The 24,278-nt window shown below is 35.0% G+C and overlaps 1 protein-coding gene and 1 long non-coding RNA gene across 3 annotated transcripts in view; one reads left to right on the top strand and one right to left on the bottom strand.

Moving 5' to 3' along the window:
- Positions 1-2,509, top strand: part of SLC16A7 (solute carrier family 16 member 7) — a 127,637-nt gene extending 125,128 nt beyond the window's left edge. For both annotated transcript variants that reach the window (XM_084877793.1, XM_084877794.1), the window contains one exon: positions 1,762-2,509. In XM_084877793.1, coding sequence (XP_084733919.1) covers positions 1,762-2,033 — 272 coding nt within the window. In that variant the 3' untranslated portion in view covers positions 2,034-2,509. The remainder of the gene's footprint in view (positions 1-1,761) is intronic.
- Positions 2,077-7,442, bottom strand: LOC311619449. The gene is made up of 2 exons (XR_014794509.1): positions 5,074-7,442; positions 2,077-4,923 (listed from the first exon to the last, which is right to left on the bottom strand). It is a non-coding gene; the product is annotated as an uncharacterized lncRNA (long non-coding RNA).
- Between the last annotated feature and the right edge of the window lie 16,836 nt (positions 7,443-24,278).

Here is a 24,278-nt window from a genome sequence, read left to right as displayed (position 1 = left end):
GGGCTGTGTATTTGTGTACTTGCTGCCCACCACCGCTGTCCTGTACTAAATCGCACAGTTGTTTTGGATGGTATATCCCTCAGCGTGCATGTACCATGGCACCAAAACAATTTTTAAAAACAGTTAAAAACCAGTCAGTATATTTATCAGCTAATTGATTTTATTTTATAAGACAAGTACAATTGGCCTATCTTTTCATACTGAAGCAGTTAAAAAAGAATATTTGTATAAAAAGAATATTTGACTTAAAGTCAGAGTGGGAAATTCAATGACACAGTTTTTGTTATGCTTATGTATGTGTCATATGTATTCAAATAAGACTATTCCACCATTTACCCAACTAAAACAGGGAACCTTGTTCAAATAGTTAATTTCAAAAGTAACTAAATTTAACACTGAGCTACTGACTAGGTTTCAATTAGAAGGATAGAGATTCTGACAAAACAAATAAGGTGTCTATCAGAATCACCTGGAATAATCATATAAGAAACAACATGGATTTGTGTCTACTTCATTTTGCTGGTATTAATTATTGTTAAGAATCAGGTGCCTGCAATAAAATAAATAAATAAATAAATAAACCAGGTGCCTGCAATAAAATAAATGAATAAATAAATAAATAAACAAACAAACAAACAAACAGCAAAAGGCAAATCTAGGAATTGAAATATTTTTAAAAGTCAATAAAGCTTTTAGATTATATGGCACCAAGCTAGTTTTTTTTTATATATATATTTTCAATAATCAAATGGAATAAACATTTCTTTCTTTAAAAAATATATTTTTTTAATTGATTTTAGAGAGGATGGGAGAGGGAGAGAGAGATAGAAACATCTATGATGAAAGAGAATCATTGATCAGCCACCTTTTGCACACCCACTCCTGGGGTTCAAGCCTCTAATGGGAATCAAACCATAACCTCCTGGTTCATAGGTTGACGCTCAACCCCTGAGTCATGCTTTTTTCTGATTACTAGTTTGGCCTTAATACTTTAGATTTAGATAAAGCAAAAACTGTAATTAGCCACAAAAGTGACATAACTCAACTATGAGATTTGGAGAAGCCATTTAAAGAACAGTTAGGAATATGAGATTCAGACAGTCTTGATCAGACCCAGAGTCTGCGCCTCCCTGGCTGTGTAACCATACACAGATATACTTCCTAGTGCTCTTGTAGAAGTCACTGAGATATTGCAGATGATAGTGTTTAGCCTAGTGCTGGGCATAGAGAGAGCATTTAGTAAACATCATGTCACCTATGGACTTTATAAAAGCCTTGGGTCTTTCCTAAAGAATGTAATGTTTCCCTCTTTTTTGAGAAGATAGGAAGTATAGAAAGGACTGAAGCAATATCAATATGTGCTGTAAATAAAGAGATAGATAAATATATCTATTTCTGCATGAGTAGATATTAAACATGTATATATTTATGGATATGCACTCCAAAGCATATATACCTACTTTGTCTTAAATGTACATTTTTATTGAGGGAAATAATGTTCAATAATTTTAATATGCCAGTAATATAATGCTGCATGTGTACATTTATGCCTTTACATATATATATATATATATATATATATATATATATATATATATATATTAAACAAGAATAATTTTCATTAGATATTTAATATTAACTTGAATAAGAAAATAAATACATACTGTGTCTATGGAAGAATTTATTAGAAATTTTTATTATTTATGGCTCTTTTATTATTTTATCCTAAAATGTTTTTTGTTCATTTGTTTTGTCTCTTAGGTAAATTGGTGGATGAAACTGGAGAGTATAAATATATGTATATAGCCTGCGGGGCTATTGTGTTCCTAGCAAGTGTGTGGTTGCTCATTGGTAACACTATAAACTACAGAATGCTTGCAAAGGAAAAGAAGTTGGAAAAAGCAAAGGAAGAAACGTATAACAAGCCGGATTCCCAAGAATCTGAACCCTTGAACACACCTAAACATTGTGCTATTGAAGTCAAAAGCATGAGACCAGAGAATAATCCCTCAGAAAGAGAAACTAACATGTAGCAAGAATCACATCTCTGATTTCAGTGTTTATGACTTTTTTAAAAAAAAAAATATGTTTTTGTATTGATTTTTTTAGACAGAGAGAGGAAGGGAGAGGGGGAAAGAGATAAAAACATTGATTGGCCAATTCCTACTGAGGATCGAGCAGGCAACTGGGGCATATGCCCTGACCAGGAATCGAACCAGCGACCTCTTGGTGCATGGAACGACACTCAACCACTGAGCCACACTGGCCAGACCAGTGTTTATGACTTTCTTATGAGAACTTTTTTTTCCCTCCAAAATATTGGAAAGGATTTTAGTTTAAATAAAACTTAATAGTGAATGATGGAGATGAGATTTCCCTCAATGTCAAATTTTAAATGTTTCCCTTTTTAAAAAATATATTTTGAGATTATGCATATAAAGAATCCATGCAAGGGTTTTATTTTCATACATGACTCTGGTTGTGGTGATTAAAATAATTTCCAAATCTTCTAGTGACTTTCCAGTCTTGATTATAGAGATCTGAAATCCAAACCCCTGGTTTAAGTAGTTCTATAAGAATACCCTCTCCACATTTCACTTTTTCAGATATTAAAGTGTGAAATGGAACTAAAGGCAAATGAATTTCCACTTACAGTATCTGGAGAACAGAAGACAAATAAGTTCAAAAAGAACATTATCACCATACAATTTTTTTTTCTTTTTACTTAAAAAATATCCATGGAGAAAAAAAAGAACTGTGTTATATTTGCATGCTACTGTACATGTGGATTTTAAAGATAAGAACATGGGTAGAAATGAGGTGATCTTAATTTGAAAACACAACTAACTTTTTTAAACCATAAGATTTGATGAGCCCATGCACATGCTTTCTTTGAGGGGGAATTAGTACCTGGTAGTAGAGAACAGCACCTCAAATTAATTTTTAGAATTTTTACCTATTATGTAAACTAAGTTAAAAAGCCTAAATTACCCCCAAGGAACGGTCTACATACATTGATTTTAAAAGAAAAAAAAAAAAACCAACTCAGTTGGTTTTTAGAGAAAGCAGTGGCTTTTCGGGGCAGGGATGATACCCAACCCACTGAGCTACACAGGGCAGGGCTAAAAGGATTTTTGTGAGTAATCCAGAAAGCAATAACGAGGGATTGTGTTTTAACCAGAACTCATCCCATCTATTTTCAGACTGAGACAGCAAGCGGCACCAACCCAAATCCCGGTGGAGAGGTTTACAGATAGGCCAAGTTACCATTTTCCCAACACGGTGGTGATCAGCAGGTTACTGTTATGAGTAATGCATTTGGGAAAGCTCAGAGTGCGGGGGTGCTTATATTGAGCCCTCTAAACTCTCATTTCCCTCCCCTCCCCAGAAATGCAAAAGCAAAGACCAAAAGTCCCAAATAGGCTTTGTACTCAGCGGCTGAAAATGCCTCGTATTATAGGGATGTCGGCACTCGAGAATTCTGCCCCCTATGGACTGGGCTTCCCGCTGCCTGTGAACATCAGTGTTCACTAAACCAGGAGGCTGTGTGTGACCTGCTGTAGGCACGTGGGAAGGGCAGGGATCGTGCGCAACAATAGCAAGAAGCTTGCCACCCTGCAGCCCAGAGTAATTTCTCAGTTCCTCGTTTTCATGGCGATGTGAAAGCGCCTGGGAACCCGCAGCACTCTTGAATACAGTGGCACGTGATCGTTTTCTGTCCATTCAGAGCTATAGACACCATTTTCAGTTCTAAAGCGCTTGTAAATAAGAAATTGTGCTTCACGACTAAAGGTATATATATTTTCGTCTACAGATCTGAAGTTTACATTAAAACCATGACTAATAAAAAGTATCTAAAGCTTGGTTATGGAAGTGATGTCACTCTCAGGACGTCAGAAGGAACTTGCTGGGGGATTTTGTGTTGTTTTATTAATTGCGGTAGAGGCAGGTGCTATTCTCATCCCCTAAATGTTAGGGCCTAAGAGATTGTACCTGTATATCAAGCTTTGGTGATAGCTTACACTGAGGATTAGTTTGTAAAATGTATGCACTGTTTAAGCATGCGTCTCACATTTAGGAAGCTATATAAAATTCCATATTTCATTTAACATTCACTTTTTGCCTATAAAAGAGGTATTTGTATTTTTCAAACATTAAGTAAAACGATATGTGCCAATGCCATCAGTAAATTAATCAGGGAAATGTAGCAGTATATGGATGTGGTTTTGTTTGTTGTGTTTTGTGTGTTTTTTTTTTTTTTTTTTTTTTTTTTTTTTTTTTTTTTTTTATTTCATTTTGCCCAGTCTTGAGTCTTGAATAAGCTACTTTCATAGTATGAGTGCTTTTCTATGTAACTCTGACTCGTCATAAGCAATGCAAGTTAGTCACTCTCCAGTCTTCAGCATTTCCAAAAGTGTCTTGGATTCTCTGGAGACACACATAAGTGAATATAGATACTGGACTCAGGGGTGAGGAGAATGAACAGCAGAGTAATGATCGTGGGGTTTCAGGTTTAAGGCTATGGCCCTTTTTCTCACCAGCTGCTGGAGACATGCTGGTGGGTGCATTCCCGTAGCTTTCTCCACGAAGGGAGGTTTATTCCCATACTGACGCATTCCCTGTCAAAACCAATTCGTATTTATTTTATTGCTCCTTGGTCATCTTCATCATGCTTTCGTTTCTGGCACTGATTATACCAAATGGTTAGAAAAAAAGAAAGGGAAGGGACATTGTGCATCCGAAGGGCACAATAGGAGGTACACAGTCATGTCTGGCAGTAGCGATGCAGAAAGTTATAAATACGCACACATGCCAATTCCCATGCATACATATTGAACATTTAAATCAGAGTATACTGGAAAGAGTGATGTAAATTTTCATTCAGGATGCAGAATTGTTCCAGGGTAAAATAAGTTTTTCTTTCTTTCTTTCTTTTCTTTTTTTTCTTTCTTTCTTTCTTTCTTTTTTTTTTTTTTTTTTTTTTTTTTTTTTTTTTTTTTTTAAGAGATTTGCTTTCTTTCTTTTTTTCTTTCTTTCTTTTAAACCTGTTTCGGCTAAAATAAGCTTTTCTACTTGTTCACTCTTTCTGCTCTCTTGAACTTGTAAAAATATTTGTTGATTTAACAGAGTCTTTCAGACTAGAAAATATCAACCTAGAACATTCATTATCATGTTGTCACACAATGATTATCTTTCCTGATCCTTTTTAGGTGCGGTCAGTGCAAACTTTAAGAGGCAGGGAGTCAGGCTCTGGTGAATTTCATTTTGGAAGACTTGATATTTTCCCAGTGTAACTTCATATGATGCACAAGTTTCACTTCATTAGTACAGAGTTCCAACCACCTTATCTACACACACACACACCATTCCCAGACACTAGGAAATAACTAACATCATTAGGTTTGATACACTTGAATGAGCACTTTAGAAATCTAGGTATTTTTTACTCATCCTTCTCTGGCTATATGTAGCAATTGAGGATAAAGAAAAAAAGACCGTAAGATGTATGATGTAAGTTGATGTTATAAAATATAGAAATAGCTTTAATCATTAGTTGAATCTTATTTTCCATTAAAAAATGCATTTTCCTTAATAATAATAATAATAATAATAAACCCAAAACCTCTCATTTGTATAAAATTTCAGGCTTAATTAAAAAAAAAAGTCAATTGTGACTGTTAGTCTCAATTTAATAGGAAGAAAGGATGCAAAGTGGGGAGGGAGCTAGTCTTTATGTGCTATGCATTTTGCCTACCTAATACCTTTTAATAGCCTCTGCCTATGATTTAAGCCAAATCATAGGTAGAGGCTATTGGCCTGATATAATAGATCAGTGAAACAAACAAACAAAAAAAAACAAACAAATTCAGCAAATTACCAAAGATAAAAAGTAATATGTGACAGAATCAGAACTAAAACTCAGGTTTATCTAAAAGCAGGAAGAGCCCCTAGATGTTCACTACCATGCTGTCTCCCAGTAGAAGCTGTAGAAGCTAGGTACAATATAGATGCAACAAATTTAAACTTTATGCAGGGAAACCAGTTAGATTTAACTTCAATTCATATTATGATTTATCTAGTGTTTGTTAGAAACTGCATTTGCTATAACCTGATTTCATAATTTCAAGTTGGCTGCACCTTATCCCAAATCACGGTAATGATTATGTAATACCCATAATTATTTTAATGGGACTTTTCATAAAAATAATGACATATTTGTATGATTCAAGTGTAATATATTTTCCCTGAGGTTGGATTTAGAAGAAGTTATTTTTTTTATGGATAAGTAATTCCCATATGGATAGCTACGCATTATGACTGAAGAATTAAAAGTACTTACTATGAAACATTATTTTCATAATTATGATTCTTATTTACAGGATTATCCTAAATTACAAAAAAAAACCTTAAAAAAATTTGTGACATAAATAACTTGGTTCATCTATGCAATATATACTTATTTCCATTATTTTCTGCATTGGCCCCTATACCTTTACTCATTTTTCAAGTTTTCCTGAACATCTGTGTTGTCATTTCCCCCCGTCCTTTTGATCTATAGGAAGAACAAGTGCCATTGCTTTCCCCCTTCTCATTCCAAACTTTTGGCCTGCATTGAACATTGTTCTCCTTAACTTTATTTCAAATGGTGCACTTCTAATGTCTTACGTCCTTCACACAGTCACCCACGCTGCATCTGGTCTTATTTGTGTTCAGTAGCAATGGCCATATCCTGAGGCCACTGGTGTATACTTTTGGCAGATACCACTCATCTTTCAAATAAAGGAACTTGTGAGACTGTACATTTGATACATATATATTTGAAAGCGATTTTTTAAAATCTACAAAAATTGATCTTTTTGTGCTTGGCCCTTACTCTCCTGGATGTTTCTAATTTTCTTAAAGTGCCTGACAACTTGGAGAAACCAAGCTTACCATCAAGCATGGTACCATCGCATCCATCCTGTAGGTCCTTTCGGTGCAAAGGCTTCACTGATGTAGCATACTAAGTAGATTCCTCACCACAACAGTTCCCAATACCAAAGAGCATCAAAATGATTGAGATAAAATAGAAATGGCAGTCTTTACTCACGTCACCTCTTTTTAGGGTTAGGATTCTACATGTCAACATGCATGACCTCATGTATGAGAAATCCACTTCAAAACCAAGAGGCATAATCAAAATCAGAAACTGAGCTCCAGAGACTATGTGGATCATTAAAAAATTGACTAATTTGCTGAGCTCGTGGGATTTTGTTGTGATATTCTCTTCTTTGCTATTAATAGTTTGCTAGCTGTAGATTTTTAACTCTACCTGTTTTATTTCACTCCTCTGTCCCGCACTGCTCTTCTTTCACATTTGGCTTATTTGCAATTCATGAAAGAATTGTTATGAAAGAAGTTCATAATTTTAGGTCTCTGCCTTAAAAGGGAAAGTAATGCTGCAAATACAATATATATATATATATATATATATATATATATATATATATATATATATATATATATATATTTTTTTACTTAAATGGAGCATAGGAAAAAAAATTTTTAGACCATATTATTTCTCCCATCCCAACCCCATGCTGCTTTACCTTTCCCCCATCCTTTCTTTCTTCTTTTCTATCATTATTTTTAAAAGTCAAGGACCTTTTTAGCACAGGAGTTTTGTTTCTTTAGCGGGTTTAGTTTACTCTCCCTATTTGCCAGCTTTCCATGTTTTTCAGTCTTCATAGGTGCTTGTTAGTAAGTTGCATAATATGCAGTATTTCAGCAGGCAATTGATTACTCAGAGATCATAAACCCACTGTCTTTTAGGCATTTTTCTTCACACAGTGTAACAAGCCTTTTGCTCTTTTGTTTTAAATTCAAATTTGGCAAAATAAGCTAGGGAAACACAGGCACTCAATATTCTGTCAAGTATAGATTAGTAAAGAGTTCTGGTCAGATGAACAAAAGAATTGTGTGAATGTCAGAGTGAAGTTTGAACACATTCTTCTAAGACTTTCATTCTAGGTTTACTGTTGTTTTGCTTTCATACATATCTAAAAAAAGGTTTTTAAGTTTGACCCAGTTTATATAGCTTGTTCATTAAAGTATAGGACAAATTCTTAATAAACTATTTCATTGACTTTAGTTTTCTACCAAGTATAAATGTTTGTGGATTTAGTGAGTGAGGACATGTGAACTGAACTGTTTATTTTCTAAGCATTATGTACTGTATAATGTATTGTATTTTCTTTTTAATATATTTATATATCAAGATATAACTAATTAAATTTGTTTCATCATCTCATTGTCTTAAGTTATGGTTAATTACAAATTCATAGTTTTGCAGAATAATACCAGAACAGGTGAAGGACTTTAGCTAAACATATATATCTGCCCTCTGAGTGACTGGATAAGCCATTTCACTTGTAATGGTGAACATTGTAGCGTGTATACATACTTTCCTGGAAATAGTCTAACCTTACTTAAATTCTTTATTTCCAAAATGAATATATTGTCCTAATTGAATTATAGTTTTCAAAATTATGTTTGTAAATTTAATTTGAAGAATATTTGCTGATTCCCACAGATAATTCTGAGTAAATTGGATGTAATAAAATAGGGGGATGAATGACTTTGTCCAATATGTATATGTTGTTATAGCAATATCTAAGTCATTAAAAAATATGCACTAATGATTTGTTTACAGAGTCTATGTGTCAGTATTCCATTGATTTCTTTTTTTGTCTTATGCTCATATTTTATTTCAGAAGCATTACTCATTTTTCCCCTAAAAGTATAATAGCACAGCACAGAATATACAATATAAGTTTGTTGAATTAAGTCATATTCAAGAAATTAATGCTGTTGTATAATTTTGAGGAGAACATCCCAAAAATATTTTTAAAGATTTTTTATTAATTTCTAGAGAGAGAGGAAGGGAGAGAGAGAGAAACATAGATGTGAGAGCAACACATCCGTTGGCTGCCTCTTGCATGCCCTTGACTGGGGATCGAACTGACAACCCTTCAGTGCATGGGACAACACTCAACCAACTGAGCCACACTGGCCAGAGCCCAAAAATATTATTTGACTTAAAAATATGAGAATGGTTTAATAAAATAATTAGTGTAAGATCTATCTCAAAACTGCTTGCTTTTTTAAATGGTCACTTCACCTATTTAAACGGTATACTAAAATGCCTTTCAAAGTTTAAAAATATAAGTGAGAACCCTCTACTTTCTGCCTTCTTACAGATGAATGTACTTAAAGTGATTGTGATTTGATCTTGGAATATACATTGCTATTTATTTTTGTACATATAATAGCTCTAAACTTGGCAAGAACTGGCATTTTCATACAATATATTTTGTCTAAATACAATGTAGATTTGCTTAAATCAGACGTATACTGTGTTGATCATTTTTAAAATTGTCTTTAATGTCCTTTATTTTTAAGTTAGCTTGTTTGAATAACTGAATCATTTACCACTTTGCTTTCATTAATACACTGTTGTATGGACTTACTGTTTTAGAAAAATCTCTATTGTTATGTCTAGGTTTAACTACATAACTAATTTAAAACCAAATGTTGAATTCTTCTGCGGGGGGCGGTATATTTTGTCAGCAGTTTTGAGTATATTTTCAAGTTTATCTCTTCTTATTAGACTGTGAGCTCCTGTGGACAGGGACATTCTCCTAGTTGCAATAACAATTTTAGTGCCTAGCGAAGTGCCAGGCACAGAATAATTCCTTTCTTGAGACAAATTGATTGGGCTAGAATCTAGAGCAGGCTGAGTGTATGTTAGAATTATCTGGCTAATTTTCAAAGTAACACTGAATGTATATTAGAGGATTCTCTGGCTAATTTTCAAAGTAATGTATAGAAAGCTCACACTTATAGCATTTTATCTTTAAGTTGATAGTTTATTTTGAATATTTCATTTTTGTCAGGAAACATTTTATGCAAATGTTGAATTATGCAGCAGCTAAACTTATGGTACACATAAACTAGTTTTAGTTTCTTTACAAAATGAGAAAAGCTCTTTAGGCTTCCTGAAGATAAATGTTGACAATAGTTTTATTGACCAAAGGTGCTACTCATTTTACAATATTTGCCTTGATCATAGATATTCCTATCTGCTGAGCTTTATTTATTTTTTTCAGGGGGCAGGGGGAGGAGTGCAAACAATCAGAATGTAATTTCTTCCTGAATTATGCAATTTACCACTGTATATATTTCTTTGTACTCTATTATTGTATTTAAATTATTACTTACTGCTTACTAATTTTTATTGCAGGGCTATGCCGTTTCTATATGCATTTGTTTATATAATATGTAAGGAAAAACTGTATTGCTTATTAAATTAACATTGAGGTAAATAAATAAATGTTCACTTTAAATTTTTAAAATGAAGTTTCCCTGCCTTTTTTTTAAGGACCACTAAATAGTATGCTAACCAAAAGATAATTTTCAACATCTGCTCACATGTGAGGGCACCACTTTTTTCTGAGTGCACATAATTGATTAATGTCGATGGAAGTCAGACACAGTCAAAATACAAGCCACTTCTAAGGGCTGAAATAAATGTCCAGTGCTTGCTTTTTTATGCATTTACAGTTTAATGGATTTTCACAGAATTAACACACTCCGTTCAAAAAGAAAGCATCATCTGCACCAGAGTTCTCTTCTAACCACTTCTCAGCATGTTCCCTCAACTTATTTTTTAAAGAGACTTTATTGTTTAGAGAAGTTTTAGTTTCACAGCAAAAGTGAGTAGATGGTGCAGAGATTTCTCATTTATGCCCTACAGAGGCAATTGACACGCTGTTGCCACCAAAAGCCCATAGTCCACATTACTATTCACTCTTGGTCTTATACCTTCTATGGGTTTGGGCATATTTATAATGGCATATATCACCCTGGAGAAAACAAATAAAAAATATAAATCACTTATTATGTCAGATACTACGTGCTAAGGAAAATAAAAGAGCAGGGAAGGATTATAAGGAGGTTGCTAGTTTAGATAAGGTGGAAAATAAGATAAAGTAACATTTACATAAAAACCTAAAAGCGGCAAAGGAACAAGACGTGCAGATTTCTGAAGGAAGAACATTCCCAGCTAAGGAAACAGGGAGTGTGAAAGCTCAGCCATGTTTGGCAAGTTCAAGAAATGGCAAGATGTCAGTCCAGCTGGACTAAGGGAAGGGGGAAGTAGATGAGATCCGGGAAGGGAAGAGGGAGCAAATTTTAGAGCCTTAACGTCAAATGAAAGACTGATTTGTACACTGAGGAAAAGTAGCAAATTTGTACAATTCTTTTAAAAAATATATATTTAATTGATTTTTTACAGAGAAAAAGGGAAAGGGAGAGTTAGAAACATCGATGAGAGAGAAACATCGATCAGCTGCCTCCTGCATATCCTCCCCTACTGGGGATGGGCTCGCAACCAAGGTACATGCCCTTGACAGGAACCAAACCTGGGACCCTTGAGTCCGCAGGTTGACACCCTATCCACTGAGCCAAACCAGTTAGGGCTACAATTCTTTTCATCAAGATAGAAGACAAAAACAAGAAAAATAATGCAATTGTTACAAGAAAGCTATAATCAAATCTATAGTATTCTACCTTCCTCAGGTACAATACATTACCACACCACCTGTGTTCTAAGTTCTATTCTAAGTATTTGTCTATTTTTAGTACCTAATCCCCAATCTATTTTCTCCAATGATGAAATCTAATTCTCAGTCCATTTCCCCCCCATGACTATTTACCCATATTCTACCTAGATTTCAGTCATCACCACTATCCTCCCAAATGTTCAATTAACTGTTTTATAAAGGAAAAGGATCAAAGTTCTGAGTATGGTATTACAATTCTTATTATCTACCACCACTGACCCTTTGAGACTTATTTCTTAATAAACCCTTTATAATTACTAAAATATAGTCACGTGGATCTCTTCTTATTTTCATAAATTTGTCATTTATTTTTGTATCATGCTATTTTATAAGACTATAATGTATTTCTCATCCCTTCTTTTAAAGGTTTGGTAGATGTTTTTCAACTATAAACTTTTGCCAGAAGACCTAATTATTAATGAAACTTTAGTTAAAATGGAAGTTTGAATATATTCATCTAATTCTATCCTAAATTCTGAAGAAAATTATCAATAAGCTAAGAAAAGTATTCTACACTTGTATTTGAAATAGGGAAAATTATGTAAACATGCCAAAATCTAAAATTTCTTCTAGATAGAGGGTAGAATGGCCATATATAAAATTCCATAGGATTATTTCTGATGTTTGCTCCTTATCCCTTATCAAATGTACCTGACTCCTCTTACAAGCTATTATCTTACTCATCCTTTAATATAGATAACAAGGTCAAATTTTTCTGTAAACCATCTCCTGGCTAATAATCCTTCTGGTGTTAGCCCTTGTCTAGTCACTATTTTAAGACTTTTTTTTGGCCAATCTTATCAAAGTATACTTGACAAATATGCATATATTTTAGGTGGACAATGTGATGTTGTCCAAAATGGTTATCACAATCAAGCTAATTGACATGTGCATCATTTTCCATAGCTGTCATTTTTGTAACATTTAAGACCACCTCTCAGCAAATTTTAAGTGTATAATGCAGTATTATTAACGATAGTCACCAGGATGTACATTAGATCTTCAGAATTTATTCATCCCTCATAATGTAATGTTTATAACCTTTCCCAACATTTATCTGTTCCTCCTCCCCCACCACTCAGCCCCTGGTAACCACTATTCTATTCTGTCTTTATGAGTTAGACTTTCTTAGATTCCACATATGAGTGAGATCATCTAATATTTCTCTTTCTGAATTTGTCTTATTTTATTTACCAAAATGTTCTCCAACTTCATCTATTTGTCCAAAGTGGCAGAATGTCTTTCTTTCTTTTTATCATGGCTGAATACTATTCCATTGTATATTTACCATATTTTCTTTATCTATTCATCTGTTGATGGTCTCTTACGTTATTTCCTTGTATTGGCTTTTGTAAATAATGCTGCAGTGAATATGGGAATACAGATATCTTTTTGAGATACTGATGTCATTTCCTTTGGATATGTGTACAGAAGTGGAATTGCTGGTTCATATGGTAGTCCTATTTGTAATTTTTTGAGGAATCTCATGCTGTTTTCATAATCACTACACCAATCTACATTCCCATCAACAGAATTCAAAGGTTCCCTTTTCTGTAAATTTTCACCAACATTTTTTTTTTTTAATAATAGCCATTCTAACAGATGTAATATTGATGTTCAGTTCCAGGATATTAGGGATCAGTGACCTTTTCATATACTTACTAGAGGCCTGATGCATGAAAATTCATGCAAGAGCAGACCTTCCTTCCTCTGGCTGCCAGCACTGGCTTCCTTCTGGTACCTGGAACCCAGGCTTCCCTCCTCCAGCCACCCACAGGCACCCAGGACCCAAGCCTGCTTCCCTCAGGCCTCCCACAGGCACCCAGGACCCAGGCTGGCTTCTCTCTGGCCCTGGTTTACTCAGGAAGGACATCTGGAATGATCTCCAGAAGATGTCTGCTCTAATTAGCATATTACCCTTTTATTATTATAGATTTCCCATTTGTATGTCTTTTTTATATATATATAATTCTTTTTCTCTTTCATTTTTTTATTAAGGTATTATATGTGTACATACCTTACCAATCCCCACCCCCCCACTCCCATACATGCCCTACCTCCCCTGAGTTTTTCGTCCATTGGTTATGCTTATATGCATGCATACACGTCCTTCAGTTGATCTCTTATCTCCCCCAGATCTCCCTACCCTCCCCGCTGTAATTTGACAGTCTGTTTCTTTTACTGTCTCTGTATCTGTCTTTTTGTTCTTAGTTGATCTTAATTGGATTAAGTTTTATTTTCTATTGAGTTGTATGAGTTTCTTATGTATTTTGGATATTAATCACTTAGTGGATATCTGGTTTACAAGTATTTTCTCCTATGCGGTAGATTGCTTTTTTATTCTGTTAACTGGTTCCTTTGCAGTGCAGAAGTTTTTTACTTTAATGCAGTCTCACTTGTCTAGTTTTGCTTTGATGCTTGTGCTTTTGGTGTCACAACCAAAAAAAATCATCGCTCAAACCAATGCAAGACATTTTTCTATGTTTCTTCCAGGAGCTTTATGGTTTCCAGTCTTACGTTTAAGTATTTAATCTATTTTGAGTTCATTTTTGCTTGTGGTGTGAGATGAGTCCAATTTCTTTCTTCTACATATTGACATCCAACTTTCCCAACACCATTTATTGAACAGACCATTCTTCCCCTATTAAATGTCCTTTTCATCCTTGTTAAAGATCAGTTTGTGTAGATGCTTGGAATTATTTCTCTACTTCAGTCTAAGACATAGAGCATCTCTTCCTAGCAGCTTCCTCATAAGCCTTGATTATATGATTTCTCTGATTATATGATTTTTGGTTATTTGCCTACCCTTCAACAAATCCCTGTGTCTAAGGCAATTCAGGGCTTTGGCCAGGCTGAATCTTAAATGTGGTGTTGCGTAGAGCCCCTTCTGAATTTTGTTGCCTAAGAGTGGGTGGAGTCTGTTTCCCCAAAGAAAATGTGAGGTGCTGAGTCAAAGAAGAGAGGATGCTGGGTGGGCAAAAACAAAAATGGCTACTATATATTGAAAAAAATGGTGACTTCATGTTGCTGTGTTTTTACTAATTATATATATATATTTATTTCCAATTTGCTTTAAATATAATAATTGATGCTTCATGAGATTCAAACCCCCCAAAAAATCATTATCATTATCTTATCAACCTTCTTCTATTTAAATAGGCACTCTACTAAAATGATGTTTGCTTATTACTCAAAGTTGAAACTCATTTAACCATTTTTTATTTTGAGGACTAATTCACTATATTACAACTATATTCACTATCAAAGTAACATTTCATATTATATTTCACTTTTTAAACTTAATTATCAACAAGAAAAAAAATTTAGAGCTGTTTTCTACATTTTCTTCTCCAAAGAATTTTCTTTATAAGTATTGCTTATACAACTTTTTTTAAAAAATTAAGTCAACTTAAAACTTGAGGCTATCAGTCTTATATACCATTAAAACTTCACATTCTAGAACATTAAAATTAAATATGTAATGATATGATTCAAGGCATTTGAATATTATTTTTGGAAATACGTAACCAAAATTTTATATTTACATTAGGAAAATGGTGAACATATTTCTCTAAAGTGCTAAATAGCCTCTCTGAATTTTTTAGACAACACATTAAGTCAAGAATATTTTTAACAAAAGCAGTATGAAGCCAAAACCGGTTTGGCTCCTTGGATAGAGCGTCAGCCTGCGGACTGAAAGGTCCTGGGTTCGATTCTGGTCAAAGGCATGTACCCTGGTTGCGGGCACATTCCCATTAGGGGTGTGCAAAAGACAGCTGATCAATAATTCTCTCTCATCGATGTTTCTAACTCTCTCTATCCCTCTCTCTTCCTCTCTGTAAAAAAATCAATAAAATATATTTTTTTAAAAAGCAGTATAAGGAGAAAAAAATATCTAGAGATGTCATTAACAGAATAAAATGTGATGAAAAAATGCAGCTATCCTCATGTTTACATATAAAAAAAAACATAAACTGTGAAATCTTTAAAAAAAAAAAAAAAAAGGTCAAACTCATAGAAACAGATAGTAGCAAAGTGTTTGCCAGGGGCTTGGGGTATGAGAAATAGGAAGAGGTTGGTAAAAGGGTACACACTGTCAGCTATAAGATGAAAAAGGTCTGAGGATCTAATGTAAAACATGGTGACTAGTTAACAAAACATAGTTAACAACACTGTGTTGTAAAATTAATCTGCTAAGAGACTGTAACTTAAATGTTCTCCTACACAGAATAAAATAAATATGCAAGGTGATGAACATATTAATTAACTAAATGGAAGCAATTATTCCACAATGTATATGTATATCAAATCACCATAATGCAGTGTTTTTCAACCTTTTTTGGGCAAAGGCACACTTGTTTCATGAAAAAAATCACGAGGCACACCACCATTAGAAAATGTTAAAAAATTTAACTCTGTGCCTATATTGACTATATATAAAGTAATTCTCTTGAATAGGAATCAAATAAACACAAAGAAAGTATTTTATAATTACTTTATTATAAAATATTAAGTAAACAAAATAGTGAAAAATTATAAAATTCTTGTCTTGTCTGCACCTACGGCACACCAGGCAACATCTCGCGGCACACTAGTGTGCCGCGGAACAGTGGTTGAAAAACGCTGCCATAATGTACATTTTAAATATCTTACATTTTTAAAAACAATGTTATCGATTTTTAAGAGAGTGGAAGGAAGAGGACAGAGAGAGAGAAACATCAATCAGCTGCCTTCTACACACTCCCTACTGGGGATCAAGCCCACACCCAGGCATGCGCTCTTACTCATGACCTCTTGGTTCATGGGTCCACACTTAATCACTGAGCCACACTGGCCAGGATGGATCAATCTCCTGATTTCAGTTTATGGATTGTAATTATCAATATTAAGTTGGGTCACATGGCTGCCTCTGGGGTCAGGGGACCAGGTTCTGTTCACACAAGGAGAGAAAAGGATTCCTGGGCAGATAAAGACCATGCGAACTACAATAACCAAAGGAAAAGGGTTGGCTAGAATAAATTGAATCATTGCTTTAATTCTCTATTATTTTGCTTTCCTCTGACACAGTATAAAAAATTAATTAAGTGCAAGTTTTGGAGATAATAAAGTCGAGGCATGAGGGTAGTGAACATGAAGAGAGGCATATTGGAATCTTTAAGAGCTATTATTGTCAGCAACTTAATGTTTATTCAAATATTTGGTTATTTTGCAATTTCAGATCACATTAAATGAGAAATTAATATTTCTATGTTTATCAAAAGATTTATGCAAAGATTTAGAAAATTGGTGTCGTGGGACTTGTTTTGTTAACAAAACGTAAACTCTGAAACTGATTCCAATGTTATGCTTGGAAACAAATTGGTTATAAGTCAGCAAATGAACAAGGATTAATTTTCAACTCATTTGCCATCCTATATCCAGGAAATGTTTAGTAAATCCTTTGGCTATTGCTCAATGAACTCTAATTTTTAATTGGACTTGAGTTAACACCTTCAATCTCTTGTTTGTTTTTTTTGTCCTAATTGCATCTTTAATACGACAGATAGAAAGCACAATATTAGCAGCACTCACAATAGACTAAATTCTCAAATACTGTTTTCAGTGGAAGAGTATTCCTTGTCCTTCTCTGTGAAATTTCTAATTTTACCAATTTAATTTCATTATTATGTTTTGAAGACACATATAAGGAAGGATTTTAACGAATCCATCCATCTCCTGAAATACTTAACAAGATTTTGTATGTGTGCTTGCTTTTGCAAACATATGTATAGAGAAGGGATTCACAGCTTTTATCAAAATCTCCAAGGCATTTGTGAGAAAAAAAAAAAAAAAATTTGAGACGGGCCACAAAAATGTGGGAAACAAAAAGTTACTCTTTATTTGAATAGAAATATATCAACAATTTTAACATTTTGCTCCTATTTCACTCCACTGAGCACCTATTAAATGCTTGAATATTAATATTAGCAATACTCACCAAGACAGGTCAAGTGCTTGCTGTGAGTTGGCCTGTTATATTCCTTACATTACATAATTTAGTACTTGGCCCCAACCTGTGAAATAGGTATGATTGTCTCACATAAAAGTTTAAAATACTGTAACTTAGAAAAGTGAAATACTTGCACAAGGGTCACATAACAGTGAATGAGACAGCTGAAATAGAAATCTATTTGTGGTTTCTAGCCCCATTATCATGCTAGAAATAGGACAAACACTCAAAACATGCATTGAGTTAAATTAAAATTTTGACATGAGAACTCTGTGATAGGATAAGAACAGAACATATTCATTGGTCATTAAAATGCCCTTCAAGCTTGGCCTGTGTAGCTCAGTGGTTGAATATTAGCCTATGAACCAGGAGGTCATGGTTCAATTCCCAGTCAGGGCACATGCCTGGTGTCAGAGCCAGCGTGAGTACTGCAAAGCACTGCTGCTCTGAGTTGCTCTGAGTCCATATAGTCTTCTGAACTCTTCCTGACTATGCCAGAGTAGGTTCCTTCTTGAACGCTACTCACAGTTGGGTCCAAGCCCCTCTGTTTAGGGCTGGACCTTTTTGGATGTTGGGTCTTCAATAGAGAAGCCATGAGAAGTTGTCGGAATATAAGAATGAGTCTTTATTACAGAAGCCATCAGACAAAATAGTCCTTCACAGCAGTCTTATATAGGCAGGGAGCCGGACACCAGCTGGTAAGTACACATCTTTCACACACAGTAGTATCAGACTCTGTACCCAGTTATTATCTGAACAGCCAGATGCTACCCCCTGCACTCACCGCCTCACATTGTAGCCGTATCTGAGCTCTCTGTCCTAGTAGCTTCTCCCGCCTCTCTGGCTCAGCAGCTTCTGTCTCCCCTGCCTTTCATCGTAGCAATACCAGCTCTCAGCTCCATCTGTGCTCTCTAGCTTTTTCCCTCCTGCTGGCCTTACATCTCTGTATAGCACACTCCAGCACACTTCTTCACACTCCAGCCGACTAGCTGGTCACTAACTTGAATATTATTTTAGAGACAAAGAAGGTTTCGTGCCAAAAGCTACGCCAATCATTTGGCTATAGAAGGGCACAGTGTACTGTGAGATTGTTGTGCTTGTGTCCTTGCACCTGCTTATGGTATCTTAGCCTAGGTACAGTGTGGCCTTGGATATTCAATGTATTGACAACAGGGCCTCTGTGCTTTAATTGGCTATCAGGCATCACTGGCGTGGTTCCCACACCACTGGGGTTGCAAGCTCAATCCCCATTAAGGGCACTCAGGAGGCAGCCAATCAATGATTCTCTGTCATCATTGATGTTTCTATCTCTCTCTCCCTCTCCCTTCCTCTCTCTGAAATCAATAAGAATATATTTTTAAAGAAAGGAAGGAAGGAAGGAAACATCCTTCAAGTAAATAAATTATTGTTTCTTCTATTTTTACTTCATCCCATATTCTTTTTTCTAACTATTTAAAAATGTAATATTGATTTTATTTAAAGTCACCTCATTATTTTGATTATTTAGACAAAATGTGTCCCTGAAGTGAGGCAGAATTCTTTAGAAGTGCAAAATATAATGAACTATCACAGTCTTTCTTCAGGGCACTCTGCTTCTATCAATATTAATGTTGCATAAGGTCATATTAGCCTCATAGTCATACGTATCACATTGATAATTATAATCAAGGAAACCTAACTCATTTTCATATAGGATTCTGTAAAACTACATCTTTAATCTCTATACTTGCCAGAGGTTGTTGGATACAATTATTGTATTTTACGTTTATTTCTGTGACACATTTGAAATATTAGATTCAATTCGATTTAATGCTTACCTATTAAATATTTGAGAAGCTGATTGCTATGTTCATGCTGTTCATATTCCTTCCTTTAAAAGGATTTATTTACCCTTACTCTAGGATTTATAGGTTAATCAGAATCAGATAGAAATGCAACCTTGGAAATAAATTATAATTATCATTTTTTTCATCTGATAACTACTAATAGCGAAATTAATAAGTAGTTATTTTAGATAACTTGTTCTCAATTGCCATTATAGAAGAGAGAATGGTCAAACTTCTTCACCTACTAGAATTAGCCATAAAACAAAAGATTTTATTTCTTTTTTTTATTAAAAGATTTTATTTCTTCTTTCTGCTGACCAACTAGAATGAGGAGGAAAAAGGAATACACTGCTGGAGAAAATCTTTATTACTCGAAACTTGCAGGATATATATGCCTTGGGCTGCTGAGGGGAGAAAGAGGGTTGTAGATGACATCACCTATGACTATGTCAATCAATCCCTGCTACACCCCCTGAGGAACACTCACCATTGGGGATGATTAGACTTTGTCACATTCTAAAGCTGCTTGAATAATTAGTTAAACAGCAGGAGTCTTTGCTGGAGAGTAAGTGCAGTAAAACCAGAGATCATTTCCTGTATGTCCCTAGAAAGAGTCACGTCCCTTAGAAACCTCAAGATTTCTGAAAATGCTTCTTGTGCTTTGCAATAATACGGTTGGGCATTGAAGCTTGTCTTACTGGTATCAAAATCATCTCTCTGGCTTATTTTAATTTATAAAATGCCTGACTAGAAATATCTTATCTTAACTTCAATCATCAAAGTCCCCTGCAGGCAAGGGCCAGAGTGAAGATATAGAACCTGCTTGGATCCGGAGCCTCCGCCAGCCAAAGACACAGGAAGCACAAGTAGGACAAACATCTAATTTGAGAATTATATTTTACCTGATCCATAGTTGCCAGCTGTCAAGGGGCAGGAGCCAGAGAAGAATAAAGTGGAAGGGGTTCCTGCATCAATGTTTTAGGTGCTGCCTTCAAGCTTCACCAGGGAAAATAGCTTTTTTGAATTTCACCCTTAGTGATAAGGTGGGATGTTGGAGAGACATAACCTTGGGACATAGAGAGTGAAGTATTGTCAATATTAAAATGAGAGATTTAAAAATCCAGAAAATTAAGGATACATTTTACTAAGCATCTCCTAAGTCTCCTTAATATCCAGTCCTAATTCTTATTTGAACTATGTTTATGGGACTTGGAAATGAAGAGGCAAATATTTGGGCATCATTTTATTTGGAGATGCAGATCACCTCCTGATTTAAAATTAAATTGGAGAGAGCACTAACCAGAGATGTTTCTATTTAATATTGGTATGTTAAATACATATTTACCTTTCAATATAACTGGTTATGGGATAATTAAATACCTTATGGAATTGCATTTGTATAAAATGTGTAGGAAGTTCATATTAGAGAACTCTTTTGGTAGTTTAGAAACGGCCATCTGGTTAATAAAATCGTCAGCTTTTAGCCCTGTGCCTTTGATAGATGCTGAAAGGATATAATGTCAGACTTTCTTCGTCTTATTTTCAGATGAGATGCATAAAAACATTTCACTCAGAGATGAAATAAGGGGACAGAGAGAGAAGTTACACAGTGTGTCCTATTTGCAAATCATGAAAAATAAAGAATTTAAATATCTAGCTTTCTCCCAGTACACAAAACCACCTCAGTTTTTCCGGTAGTTGCACATTACAAAGGGGTAACAGAGAGATTATATAAAAACTGATCCTAACTAATAACTGTGGATGAAAAGAAGCCACATACTAAATCTGCTGAGCTCAGAGGAGGCCTGGGTGGCAGCCTTCCAATTCAGTAACTAACCTCACCACAAAGGATGGTCTGCAATTACTTTTCACTGAAAGCAGTTTATGGTGGGTAGTCATGTCTCAGGCTACAGTCCTCCCTCACAAAAGTCCATCTTTTCCTTAGTTGAGCCTCTCTATTGTCTTTTTGCATCTAGAGTAACATAGTTTGGGAATGTCAAAGGAATTTCCCTTTTCCAGGCTCTTCCACGCACAGGGAGGGCATCACAGGGGAGGACACACATCCCTCGTTGTTATTGTGATCATGTTCATTGTTGACTGCGCACCATCCCGATCCTCCTCTGTAAAAGCAGTGTGTGTGTATCGTTTCACTTTTTATCTAATCCCAGAGGTCCCTTCCCACCCCCGCTTTACTTTCTCCAGTCTCCCTAATCTATCACCAGTGGATTTCATGTAACCCACTTACATCTTCTCTTTGGAATGTATTGTATAAAATAAGATGCAAAACTGCCATTTTCCCCAGAGCATTTTCTCAATTGCTTTTCAGCAATGGTTGTCAGTTTGGTTCAAATAAACTCATAAAAATTCTCTACAGGTTTGAACGTTTCTTACATTGACACAACCTGTAATTGATAGAAATGGACTATTCGCTTTGATGTCTGAAGAAAAATTTTATATTCTGTAGTGATGAAAGAAAGTAGAAAGAAACTAGGTTGATCAAAAAAGAGACCACTGGAAAATTTTGAAAAGAAATATATTAAAGAAAAATTTCTACATCAATTAATTCTTTTTTTTTTTTTAGATTTATGTGTATAGCTCTAACAAGTGCTATTTTTGTAACCAGACCAGAAGAAATTTATCTGTAAGTCTTACCTTTTAACCTCTTCCTGTGGAGCCAAGCAATAATAAGTTAATATTAAACATTAATTTCCTGTTGGTACTCTCCAGGTAATAATCTTTAAAATTATCATTTATTCCATCAGATAATGAAACATTTAAAAAGTTTCTCTTTCAACTTTTGAAGCTTCAGCCTGTAATATAAAACTAGTGATTAAAATTTTTTCATCCCTCAGATTTCTCCCCATAAACCTTGGATTTCTCCCAATTGGTTTTATCAATCAGATACAAGTGAGATGCTCAAGAATAAAAAGAGCCAAAACCGGTTTGGCTCAGTGGATAGACCATCGGCCTGCAGACTGAAGTGTCCCAGGTTCGATTCCGGTCAAGGGCATGTACCTTGGCTGCGGGCACATCCCCAGTAAGGGCTGTGCAAGAGGCAGCTGATCGATGATTCTCTCTCATCGATGTTTCTAACTTTCTATCCCCCTTTCTTCCTCTCTGTAAAAAATCAATAAAATATATTTAAAAAAAAAAAAGAATAAAAAGAAAGGTCTTACCGTATGAGTACACAAGAATTGGGTCTGATATGAGGCATAACCAATTACTAATAAGGTTGTTCTGTTACATCTGAATGTATTGGGGCATGAGGGTGGGGGGTGAGGGGGGGTTTCCCAGTGCCATCTTAGGTTCTATAGCTAGGGTTTGAAAATTAAACTGACAAAAGGTTAACCAGAGAAAACAAACAAAACAAAACATAGAGTTTACTTACACATGCAGCACATGCACAAAGGATAACTCAGTGATGAGTAAATCTAAGAGATAGTTAAAGTTTGGGGCTTATATACCATCTTAACAAAGGGTGGTGGATTTGTGAAGCAACAAAACAAAGGAAAGGCATTTGGGCTCCTGGGGGCTGTAAATTGTGGAAAAGTAAATGGAGGGTGAGGCAAAAAGAGGTTTATAGTTGTGAGTACATGAAACACAGAGTTTATTCTTATATTATTATTTATTAATTGTTGTATTACTTCCCATACGAAAAGCTGTAAACCTCCTTCGCCGCCCCCCCCCCCCTCGCCTGTGGGGAAAACAATGAAAGAAGGGTATTTTAGTCAGGCTTGCTTGTGCAGACCTATCTTGGTGCCGACTTGCTTGTTTTCCTCTTCCTGGTATGGGCAGAGGGAGGGGAACCTCTTCACAAAGGAAAATTTATGTTCTGCTCTTAGTCAGATAGCGGAGGGACAAAGAGCTGTTCCTATAATTGCTGCTTCTTAATTGCCTTCAGTTCAAAATAATTTTTATGCAAAAGTGGCATATTTTGGGATAGCATATCCCAATTATTAGCTTACCCATTTTCCATACCTAATAGCTCTTTCTATAATATGACATATTAGTTATTTCAAAACTGATAGTTTAATTAATAACTATAGTAAATTCTATGCAATTTGAGTTAATGTTCTAATACAAAGAAAATAATTATACTTTCTCAGAATAGACTTGGTTACAAAAGAGGATTAGTAAATGTTATACAGCACCAAGTCTAGGAGCACTGCAAAAAAACTGTGTATAATTAAAGCCGATCCTCCACAATGACACTTGGAAATATCTGCTAATGTTATAAAGGACAACTCATAAGCCTCTGGAATGGATTCCAGTTTCAAGGCTGGAGCAGATGGTGTCTAGCATTATATTGTGTCCCACTGCATTTGACCCAACAACACTGACGCTATGAAATGATGAATCATGACCCTGAGGCTAAGCTGACAATTAAGAACACAATAATGCAACTCAGCCTAGAACACATGTAAAAGGGTTTGGTTGATCTTTGGAGATGACTCATTTAGACTGCATTTATCTGCTTTTCTCTTTGGATGATAGAAGGAGGCAGAATGGGACAAAAGGTATAGGAAGAGTAAAAGAGAAAATAATATATGTCTATATTTACCTACATCTATCAGGAAAAGAGATAGGTGTTTGCATTCTTTGTTTCACCACTGGCTCGTGGCCATCCCAGCACACACATGGTCTCTTTATTGCTGTATCCTTGCATTGAGGTCTACTTCACCTTACAACCAATAATCATTAAAAAAAAAACTTCTGGAGAAAAGAAGTTTGTAGAAAGGAAAGTGTTCTAAACTGCAGGTCCCAACAACCCAGCTCGCATTATCTACACCACATATCCTT

This window comes from Pipistrellus hanaki, assembly GCF_964339955.1.
Source record: "Pipistrellus hanaki genome assembly, chromosome: 3".
In the NCBI taxonomy this organism is placed as follows: domain Eukaryota; kingdom Metazoa; phylum Chordata; class Mammalia; order Chiroptera; family Vespertilionidae; genus Pipistrellus; species Pipistrellus hanaki.
Note: the sequence above shows the minus strand (reverse complement) of the source record. Positions and strands in the feature narration are given on the sequence as shown.